Source organism: Coenobita brevimanus, chromosome 20 (assembly GCF_032717465.1).
Source record: "Coenobita brevimanus isolate Jiangsu-jjx chromosome 20, ASM3271746v2, whole genome shotgun sequence".
Lineage (NCBI taxonomy): Eukaryota > Metazoa > Arthropoda > Malacostraca > Decapoda > Coenobitidae > Coenobita > Coenobita brevimanus.
Window position 1 is genome coordinate 10,132,281 of NC_136973.1, and position 12,176 is coordinate 10,144,456.

Sequence of the window (12,176 nt, forward strand, 5' to 3'; positions counted from 1 at the left end):
ATCCGAGTGACATTTTTTTTTTTTTATTACATGACTTTATTCAGTCTGGGAAAGACTTCTCTTACATGTGGTTATTAGCTCCCTCTCAGTCTGATGACATACAATTTTCTTTACTCTCACTGACTCCAGGCCTTCAATTCAACTCAGTATCGGGAAGGGATAAAGGAAGATTATATCTAACCTCTTCAGTAAAAAAAAAAAAAAAAAAGTCTGTCCCAAGCTGAATACAGTCATCTGAAGGTAGCAAGAATTTATAAAAAAGCGCACAACATCGATAATGATAATAAAATTAAAGGCATCGGAGTGAAGGGTTTAAAACTACAGTGTATCGTATTGCATCGTATCCGTCATAAATGGCTCAAACATGTTTGCATGCGTCGGCCCTGATCACCTAATGGTGGCTTTTCAGGCTGCTCAGTCTCTGGCAGCCTCCATATTCAGTCCCTTATCCCTAAGGTCACACTCTGTGACCTCGTTCCAGGTCTTTTTTGGTCTACCTTTCATAACCCTACCCTCGACATTTACACTTCTCACCTTCTGCAACCGATTGTCGTCTTCCATCCTCTCCACATGCCCAAACCATCTCAGTCAACCTCTCCTTATCACAACGCCATTACATTCCAGTCCCATCCTTCCTCTCAACAATTCAATCGCAATTCTAGCCCCCCCAGACCTCGCATTCAAGGACACACTACACATCTATCTGATCACTGTTATTTCTATATGATTGAGCCTACTAGTATCCTCATCCCTTTCTACCCACGTCTCATCACCATACAGCATTACACTCCTGACACATGCCGCATACAAAGATCCCTAAGTAGCATGGAGGGAGAGCCCCCTCAATGTTAGGAGAAGTAACAGCTCCCTGAACTTCCTCCAACCACTCCTTACCCTAGCCACAGAATTCAATTTAGTCCACCTCCATCACATAACATGTCCCCCAAATAACATAACCCCTCCACACACTCAAGAGACTCTCCATTAAGATCAATCCTTTCGTCTCTACATGCTCTCCCCAACACACTGCACACACAAAATCAGCATTATTTCAGTCTGCCTCTAATACTGCTACATCTCTTATGCACCCACTTATCACAAACACTGCACAAAATTTAGGTACTTCCCATACCCTTGTGGCAAACTGCACATAGCAACACTTCTTCTGCTTTGACAGTACCTCCACCAGCCCTAAATATCATGACTTTTGTTTTATTTTATCCGCATTTACTCTAAAACACGTGTGCCCCGTTCCATCACTCCATTTCCTTAATCTTTCCTCCCTCCATCTCCCTTTCATCCACTGCAATCAACATCTAATCATCAGCATTCAACCTCTCCCATGGGAGTTCATTTCTGAAGTCAAGTGAGAGGGCTTCAAACACCATGACAAACAACAAGAGGCTCACGACTGACCCCTGATGCATGCCAGCATTCACGGAAACCTCATCACTCAAATCTCCATTCACTTTCACCTGGGTGCAGACACCAACTTACCTAGCCAGAACCACTCTATCCAGCCATTCCTTTACCCCAGGCCTTCTCATTGCCCATATCTCCACCTCCCTAGGTACTCTGTCAAAGGTCTTCTCCAAATCAACAGAAACAAAGTACAGCTCTCCCTTCTTTCTGATGTATTTCTCCAGAAGCTGTCGGAAATGAATATGATATCAGTGACCCTTTGCCTGGCATAAACCCAAACTGGATCTCATAAATAGTCACTTTCCCTTATCATACCTTCTTGGACTCTCTCCATTACCGTCATTATCTGGGCCTAAAGTTTTATGCCTCTATAATTTCCCTTTTTCAGGACATCACCCTTCCCCTTACACACATTTGCAACCACACTCTTCAGCCAGTCATCTGGGACAACACATTCGTATATAACCAAGTGTATCAAATCAATAATTAAACCCAGTTCTGCATATGTTGAGGCCTTCAGCATTTCAGCAGTCAGCCCAGACATACCAGCTGCCTTCCCCAACTGCACCCTGCCTATTGTCCTCCTCATAGTGGCAGCATCAGTCAAAAACCAAGAGCCAGATGAAGGATCAGCTAACGCCACACCTTCTCAGTTCTTTATGCAGCAGCCGATTATAATGCTCTTTACGGGCATCCTCATTGTTCACCACTACCTCTCCTTCATCATTCTTCACACACTGCTTACCTGTGATATCTCTGTTTTCATTTTTCATCCGATCTGTCACCTTAAATACCACTTATTCTTTTCAGCATTATTTAGGTTATCCAGTAAGTCCCTGAGACTCAGATATTCCTATAATCAGTTTTTTTTTTTTTTTTTTTTTTTTATCGAGGCGATGATGCACTTGACAGAATGGAGTTGATTGGCTGAATACAAAATTACTTCATAATCTAGCATTGTCAACTGACAACAAATATGTGTGGGGGAAATTTGGGTTAGTAAATATTTTTTGGACATGTTGCATTCAGCCAATCATCATCAACCTGTCACGTGCATCTTCGCCTAAAAAAAAAGAAGAAGAAGAAAAAAAAGTATAGTATAGGTCCTTTCTAGCTCTACGCCTCCAGCCAATTATTGCACTCTCTTACCACCCTTTTCCATTCCCGGAAAAGTCTTTTCTCTTTAAATGCCATTTCTACACCCGCATCCCACCACCATATTACGTTATGTCACAGAGGCCCCCTATCCATCCATACAGTACACTGAATCAGTAACTCTCAAGAGATGGTTCTTGGGAGCTCTGTACTGCACTGTACTGTATATGTAGGCCGTATTTCCTCGCTTAAGGAGGTTCCCTAACACCCGTTCCTCTGCGATTTATTTTGCTTATTACACCTTACTCTCGTCTTCTGTATTATTTGCCTCATTCGAATCTAAGTCTATATATATCAGGGTTGCCACTGGGGAAAATACAAAAATCCAAGATGGCTCACCTAAAATCTCCAAAATCGAATGAAAAAACAAGATTTACGTAACAATATTTACATGTACATACAAATACATGTATAGCTCCTTAAACTCATCTTTTAAGCTTTTATACAGCAGAATTATTGTACATAAACTTCTGTGTTTTCCTCTTTGCCGCTGGCAACTTCGGTCTCGTTGGCAGGATACGTGTTGCCCGGTGTGTGCTGCAACACATCTCCATAACGCTGGCCAATATTGTAACTTTCCATGTCAATGATGAGTTCTTTTGATGGTTTCCATTGAAAGCACAGTACTTCTTGTTGAGCGATGGCTTGTTTTGCAAACAACCGATTGACAGTTGTGTGGGTCAACAATCTGTTCGTGGTCATGGTTTTTAGTATACTCATTTGTGAGAACAATCTCTCGACTGACACAGAAGAATGTTGTAGAACTAAAAGAGCACACGTTAATTTGGAAAGAAATTCAAATTTAAATTGGTTATTCCTGTTATGCAAGGTGTTTTTAGGTCGACTCCTCGCCCTAAGAACACTTGCTGCTGAGCCGGGGTTCTCTTTCGAGACCGGAACTAGAATACACTACGAGAGGAACAGCGCATAAAAACACTGGTCAAACCTTACACATGTATTATCTTAAATTCACAAACCACTAGATACAATGTAGATACAACAAAGACACAATACACTGTCTGGATACAAAGTCAGTCTTGGGACAGGAGAGTTTATAGAGGGCTGCTGAAGTCCTGGGCTCCTACAGGTGTCGGCCGGATGTGGGAGGGGTCCCGTCAGGTGTGCCTTCCCTTGGAGGGCACGGGACCGTCCTCAGGGTCTGATTCGTCTTGAGTGGGCTGCTGGGCGGCGTGGAGAGGAGTCCTTTTCTAGTGGGGCCTCTGTGGGGCGTTCGGTCCCTGGGACTGGGACCAAATAGGGAGAGTAGGCACGCTTGTCTGTGCCCACCCTGGAGAGAGGGTCATTGTCCTTTGGGACTGGGCAGGTCACGCCCCGGGGTTTGAGGGGCTCCTTGGGGAGTACGAGGACTGCGGTCTCCCTCGGGTCAGGCTGCCATCAGGTGTGGGCTGCAGTGTCCTCTCTGGGAATTCGACAGTGGGTGGTCTCACCTGGGCACCGGCTGGACTGCTCTCACTCCTGGGGTCATGATTGGGCCTTGTCAGACTTCCTCCAGACAGGGTAGTTCCTCCTGGGGGCTGCCTCTGTGGGGAGAACAGGAGGGGCGTCCCACTCGGCCACAAAAAGGGCGGGCTGAGCAAGGGACGTCCTCCGAAGGGGAAGTAATAGTGGGCGAGAGACAGTTGGTAGCTGGTCTCTACCTGACACGGCTAGTGGCTGTTGTCAAGGTCCCAAGGGCAACAAGGGTAGGGTGGCTAGTGCCCGTCTCTCTCCTGCCGGTGCTGCTGATGGCTGTCACCGGGGCCCGACTTCTTGGCAGGACTGAGGGCGAGATGTGGCTAGTGGCCGCCACCTGTCCACAGGTGCGACTAGTGGCCACCACCTGTCCACAGGTGCGGCTAGTGGCCGCCATCTGTCCACAGGTGCGGCTAGTGGCCGTCACCTGTCCATAGGTGTGGCTAGTGGCCGTCATCGAGGTCCTGTGAGGGGAAGTGCGGCTAGTGGCTGTTGCTGGGGCCTTGTTCTTTGGGTGGACTGTGGGCTGAGTGCAGCTAGTGGCCGTCACCTGCTCACTGGTGCGGCTAATGGCCATCACCAAGATCCTGAGAGGAGAGGGGATGGCAGACACAGTGTGGCTAGTGGCTGTCACCTGCATGCTGGTGCGGCTAATGGCCGTCACTGAGGTCCCGCTCCCTGTGGCAGCTGCAGGAGGGGAGCGGCTAGTGGCTGTCTCCACTTGCACAGCTAGTGGCCGTCACTGGTCCCTGCAGAGGGGGGGAATGCAGCTAGTGAGTGGCTACTGGCCGTCACTCGGGCACTGTTTGGGACTGAGTATTCAGCCCCACCTCGAACCTGGTGAGGGCTGGTCTGGCTGGAGGGTAATACCCTAGCACTGAGTACTTCTGGTTGGGTCCGTTGAAGGGAATAAGGGTGCAGGCTAGTAGAGGACATAGGCCCATACTACCTGGGTAGTGCGTGCGCCCTCGAAGCCCCCTCCATTGTCTCCCCCTGGGGTGGGGGGTCGCGACTTCCAGGTGGTGTTTCGTTGCGGGTGGTATTTCAATTCCCATCAGTAATTCCAAGCATTTCATGCCAGAAATATGTTGCTGATTGATTGAGATGCTGAAGAGTTGATCTGGAATGCAACAGATCTTGCCACTGTTCCTGTAAAGAATCAAATTTTTTCCTTTACAAGAGTAGGGAAGTGTACCACCAATATTGCAATTGTTTCTGTTCTTCTGGGAGATAGAACTATTTTTGGATAAAAAATTACTGAGTAGTGCCAGCACATTTTCCTCGTCAAAAGGAAAGTGCTTTTGCATCTGTACACACAGTTCACAGGGTTTGTACACGTTATTATAGACGAACATTTCATACTGATCATTAAAGTTATAACATATTTTTCAGGTTTCATGTGTACATTGATTTGAACTTCAAGAAACCCCAAGATCCAGCTGATATTTCGAATTAATTCCCAAGAACCCATTTTAGAGGTCAAAAACCCAAGATCTTGTATAAAATCCCAAGCAATGGCAACCCTGATATATACCAAGTCGACCCATATGCATGTGGATGGAGCCTGTCTGTAACGTCATTAGTCCAAAAACAAAGAACGCGTGCCGCTACAAGGCTAACAAAAACATATATCCAGGCATGTATTATAGTGCAACATGCAGACGTAGGTGTACACCGTGGGTGGATGTAGTGCAACATGCGGATGCAGATGTACACCGTGGGATGATGCAGTGCAACATGCGGACGTAGGTATACACCGTGGGTGGATAATTTACTTCAAACGTCACTCATCGTTTTATAAAACACTATAATCTACTTTCATATTCTTTGATAACAACAAACTTTTAAAACTAATTTTGACCTGTCTAGCTTCGGAAATTATTCCATATTTAAACTGGCTGCTTACGTTGCAAGCATTTCACACACACACACACACACACACATATATATATATATATATATATATATATATATATATATATATATATATATATAGAGTGTGTGTTTGTGTTTGTGTTAAAATAAGAACTGAAGATTTACCACGCTCCTCAGCGCAGCATAAACAAATGAGCAGCCTTAATTCAAACGTTTCTTGGATCCAGCTATCAGAGCTCAGTGAACAGGATATACATAATATTATTCAGTGAGTGGAGGCTGATAGGAGATACGTATTTATTCAGCCAAGGTCTCGGATCAACTGAGTCAGTGAGTAGTGATGTCGTTCGTGAACGATCCGTCTCACAGAGCTTGCTCTTTTAGGTGAACGATGGGAGCCGTTTACTTTTCCTTCATTTTCTCGGTAAAATAATGAAAGAGGGAATGGGAGGATGGTCAATCATTTGTTAAAAACGACCCAGAAACACCGCATCTCAGTCGCTACTAAAAACCAAGCAGAGTGAGACTTCTGTTTGTTGTAAAAGATATTCTATGCTGGTAACCCTCAACTGCGCATGTGGAAGCTTAGTCACAAGGCACCATCACAGACTTGCCAGATTGGGCGAAAAGTAGCGGATTGGGCTACTTTTTGCAACTGTATGCTACCAACATATGAAATCTGCTACTTGCGACTTTTGGAGATACTTTACGAGTAATTTAGAGAGAAGAAACCGGATCAGCCCCTGTAAGCTGAGGCGCTTGGTTTTTCTTCATGCCAATCTGCCATGAAGAAAAAATGAGTTACATGGTTCAAGAGGCCACTTACAGTCTTCTTTTATAATGTTGGTGTTTCATTGTTAACAGATACAAGTAAAACTTGTTGCGCTGCTTTGCTTGCGGATTATAATTTATTTCTATTTGTTATTTTCCTTTAATCAAACCTAGGGTCTTTTCATGAATATGCAGATTATGTTCCATTGCATTTCAAAGTAAGTTACTCCTCTATGGTTACGAGATTTAGCTAATATTTTTTTGTTTTGTTTTTTACATGATAATGAAGGTTTTATTCGTTATTTACACTACAAATGGAAGATGTACATTTTTAAGTTCTCCTCTTGCATTACAAGAGCAAAGTCCTCCATGCGGCCTTTAAGTTGAAATATAATGTATATGTAAGGGTAATTTGATTTCAGCAACTGTAAATGCTGAATATGCATAATCTTACTTGCATTGAGAATGTTTCAGGATGTTTGAAGAGAAAAACATATTTGCGGAATTAAGATTTTTGTGACTGCATCCATTTTTTATTTTTGTACATATAGTGCAGTATTGCTAAATTGGGGCAAATTTCATAAAGCCAATGTGGTACTAAATGAGGAGCCATTTGGGAGCCGAAAGAGCCGGCTGTCTTGGCTGAACTGAGCCAAAACCTTGAAAGAGCCGGAATTCCCATCACTACAACTGAGGTTCAGGGTCGCGTGACGTCACAAGTCGGCCTATGCGGCCGGCTCTGTTTTTTGGAGTCAAAGTGGGTCGATTTGATATATATAGACTTGGATTCGAATATCACCATAGTCTGCAGAAATAACGTAGAGAGGGATACTAATCTGCTTTATCTAAAAGTGAATCACCAAGGAAAAGGGGCTAGGGGATACAGCTTACTGTATATCTAACCCCTCTAATTTGAAAAATTCCTCCTAAGCTGAATATAACTGTCAAAATATGGTAAGAATAAAATATAAAAATGATACATAGGTTTGAATGCATTAGGCAAACGTGTTTTCATATATTTCTTGCTGATAGGTGGCTTTGTGCATGGCGTCTCTACTGCCTGAGATGAAAACTAACACACACTCCTCTCTCACAAACATGCAAAGTTCAAGAGGGTTGGTTAGAGGGAGCTGATGATGATGATGATGATTCTCCGATTTTGAGATCCAAGTGACACACCCCAGTTGCTTGTCCATAAAAAGGCCAAGATGATGATGATAATGATAGTTCTATTTCAGATCTAACACACACTAGAGTTCACGCCAACTGATGGTGGTGATGGTGATAGTGATGGTTTTCTTGTTTTCAGATGCAAGTAACAGAGGCTCATGTCCTTGGCATATACAGAAGTAATAATAATAACAACATTATGATTAATTAACCCCTGCCGTGGTGATTCTTTGTCAGGTAGTTTACCTCCCCTGGGTCATTGTTTCATAACCGGTGCAAACTGTACTCATATGAGGCTTGCAGCAGGGCCCGTGCAGACCTTCACTGTGCCTCATATGAGGTTCTGCATTGTTTAATGATGATGATGATGATGATTATTATTATTATTACTGTTATTACTATTATTATTATGATTATTATTATCTTCCTGTTTCTAGATCCAAGTAACACACACCCCATTACGTCGCACGTACAAGGTCAACGATGTCTCTCCAGTTGGTTCGGATAGGCAAGAATTCTTTTTAGATTCTGGCGATGGGCGACCCAGACAAATTACCGTGAAGGATTATTTTCTGGAGCGGTATGACACAAAACTTAGGTACCCCAGACTCAACTGCCTGAAGGTCGGCCCTGGGGAGAAGAATGTTTTCCTGCCTATAGAGGTAAATCGCTGCTGCATATCTGTCTGTCTACCTAGCAGCCTTCCTCTGTCTTTCTATTTATCCATCCATCCATTCATCTATCCATCTGTCTCTGTCTGTCTGTCTGTCTATCTGTCTATTTATTTACTTATCTGTCTATCCATCTATCAATAAATCAGCCGTTCGGAAAAAAATATCTGTCCCCATACCCAACTGCGTGAAAGTTGGCTCTGTGGAAAGGTTACCGGTACCTACCTGTAGAGATAAATCACTACTATCTGCCCATATGTCTGTCTCTTAATCCGTCTGTTTATCTGTCTGTGTATCTATCTATGTATAAACCTTGCACAAACTCAACTCCCTGAAAGTCGGCCTTGAGGAGAGGAATATTTACCTGCCTATAAATGTTGCTGCTGTTTTGTGCATGTGATTAGCACTAAAATACTGTGCTAGTCACGATGAAGTGCCATGGAAAGGATGTAGAGCCTGGGTATTTTCATTTTCTCCCTCTGAGCTATAGTAAGTAAAATAAGCTGCAATAAGATGAATGATTGGAGCAAGTTAGAGTGAAATGAGTATCTCAGTGCTCGGTGGCTACATGTAGTCAGACTGGGAGGTTGATTTGATCGTAATTCTTTCACTTTAAGTCCTTTTTGCAGATTATTCCACGTAGCTCAGTGACAGGAAAAGGCAATGCTATGTCTCTGCATCTTATCTACAGCATATCTTCGTGACTAGCATCTTATTCTAGTGTTAGTCTTTTGTTACAGCAACATTGATGATGCAGAGATGGCGATTCTAGGTTGTTTTTAAATAAAAAGGGCATTGTTGTTGTTTGTGGTGGTGATGGTGGTGGTGTTATTATTATTTTTAAATATTCCATTATTATTATTATTATTATTATTATTATTATTATTACTCGCTGAAAGGCCGCCTTCGGCGGCCTGCGCTTGATAAATCACCTCCCATCTTCAATCAGAAATAAGTCATACAGTGGCCCGACTGGACTGGAAATTGTTTTATTCTTCAAGTTAAAGCATTTTAACGATTTGCTCTAACAAAAATTGCTCTGCATGCGCCAGTTGTTGCTGTGTTACCGTAACAAACAAGCAGACATACAGAAATCGGATCTTTATAATATAGATTGTTAATCTGGAGTCAGGTGCGCGGCATAGATAGAAGGTTAAGAGGAAATTAACTTACAGGGAAACATCTGAGTTCTTCCCTGGTACAACAAAGATGATGGTGATGATAATGATGATGATGGTAGCAAAAGCCATGGGTCGCATAGCTTCACTCACCCTCTGACTCCATCCACATGAGTTACTATGTACAACCCTCCAGGCAGCAACTTTTCCCTCTCTAAGTGTCTCTAAACAGGGGTGATCGACCTGCTGTACGTATGAGTTCCATGGCCTTCTCCTTGGTTTCCTTCACCCTGGGTTACTCTTACTCGTAGCTCTTTCAAAGATTACCCTGTGAGCAGGATCAACCTCAGGAAAATGGACCAGGTGTCTGTATAACTGGAGTTGGCGCTAACGTATTACGTGGGTAATAGGCCTCGGTTCAGCTTTACGAAGTATTTGTTCCTTAGGCACCTAGTTACGCCAGCTTTATCCTATGATCCTGCAAAGGCCTTTAGCAGTCAATACACTGCTTCAAGTTACTGTTTAGTGTTCATGTCTCACAGCCATGGAGTAAGAGAGGCAGCACTAATGCCTTGGGGATACGAATTTTTGTTCTACTCAAATAATGACAATGCCAGATACCCAAGCTGAGTGAATTCATAACTCCTCAGACCAGACCGATGAGATGAGAAATATCATCTGACCCCCGATTACCATGGAGCACACAGCCAAGATGGGTGAATCAGTCCAAGACTTCTACATTCTCACTACATACTTGGACAGACTGAACTGCCTCATCCAACAAGCCACCAAATGTTTGAACCTTGGTCTTGGTCCAAGAGACCTTGAATCCCAATGGATTCACATTGTTGTGAAATTCCTTGAGGGCACTTAGTAGCATCTCCAGCGACTCTGCTAGGATAACTGCGGCATGAGCAAAGTCAGGGTCAGTAACCCTGTCAATTGATACTCCGTAGTGACCTCGATGTGCAGGCTGGCCAAGTACCCAATCCATGCACATGTTAAGAAGCGTGAGAGCAAGGACACATTCCATGTCTTACACCAGCATTTACTGGGAAGCAGTTGGATGTTCTTCATTCACGCTTGGCAACATTCTCAGTGTCTGAGTACAGGCCAGCATTCTGTCAGATTATCCCTTTGGGGATCCCACGGAGTCGCAGGTGTTGCCTTAGTACTCTGCACCTCCTGATAATTGAGTGAAACACCTTGTGATCCACATTGGCTGCAAGTATACTTTGTCGATACTCAAGACAACATTCCACAAGAGCTAGAAGAGCCAGGATACGGTCAGTTGTAGACTTCTAGGGTGTGAATCCGGATTGCTCAGACGTCTGAAACTTTTTTTTAGATGGTCCCGGATATGCATCAGGAGAAGGTGAGCAAGAACCTTGCCTGCCACACTGGGCACTGTAATACCATGGTAGTTATTATATTCACACAGGTCTACTTTTCCATTCCAGACAGGGGTGACTATACCTCTTGTCCAGTCAGGAGGAATAAAACCAGTCCGTTAGGCGTCTTCTGTGAGTGTATATAATGCCCAGACCATGGCTTCACCCCCAACTTTGATCAGTTCCACTGGGCCACCCCTAACGTTAATTAGTTCCACTGGGATGCCACAAACACCGGTTGCTTTACCACTTTTCAACTTATCCACTGCCTTCTTGATGATGAAGATGATGATGATGATGAGGACGGCGAGGATGACTGTTATTGATGATAATGATAATGATGAAAATGATAAAGGTGATGATGATAATGATGACTGACTTTTTATTTACAGGTTTGCAAGATAACCAAGGGACAGAAAGTGAAAAAGAAACTGCATGACAGCGAAATGGCCCAGTACATCCGTGGTACAGCAAAGATGCCCTATGAACGACTGAACAGTATACGCAACGTTGTGAAGACACGCAAGTACAACGATGACCCCATCCTTAAGGCGCTGGAGTTCTCTGTATCAGACCAGGTAGTGTGTTAATCCAGTAGATTCTTTGCCTTCCACCATCCGCCCACTTGATGTACTGTACTACTTTAACTAGACATAAAATTGCCATCTCTCCGTCTCATAATACTATACTCTGTTCACTTCAACTGGGCATAAAATAGCCATCTTCCCATCTTGAATGCCGAGTTGCAGCAGTTGGTTAACATTAGAATATGATGCTAGCCACGAAGAAATGCCATGGGGAAGGTTTGGAAGGCACTGTCTTTTTTCTGGCACTGATCTACGTGAAATATGCTACGGAAGGATGGATTCTTTGCCAAGTTAAGGTGAAAGCTTATGAGAGTAAAGTTGTACAGTGACAGTCGAACAGTTAATCATTCATCATCCACTCACATGATGTAGTACTAGTAGCTTGTGTAATAGGCTACTGAAGTTGGTATTTTTTCATCTGAGGGAACTGGGCCACTCACAACTTGAATACGAAGTCGTGGTGGCATAAACTTCGATCAGCCTTATTTATAAAGCAGGAATGAGTTTCCTTCATTTGTCTGCTAATTTACTTTAACTTTTGAA

The 12,176-nt window shown here is 43.6% G+C and overlaps 1 protein-coding gene across 1 annotated transcript in view; it reads left to right on the top strand.

Moving 5' to 3' along the window:
- LOC145391857 (protein argonaute-2-like) overlaps positions 1-12,176 on the top strand; it is a 157,794-nt gene that overhangs the window by 110,477 nt on the left and 35,141 nt on the right. Inside the window, exons 8-9 of the mRNA XM_080266344.1 lie at positions 8,304-8,528; positions 11,439-11,624. Of these exons, the coding sequence (XP_080122470.1) occupies positions 8,304-8,528; positions 11,439-11,624 (411 nt within the window). The remainder of the gene's footprint in view (positions 1-8,303; positions 8,529-11,438; positions 11,625-12,176) is intronic.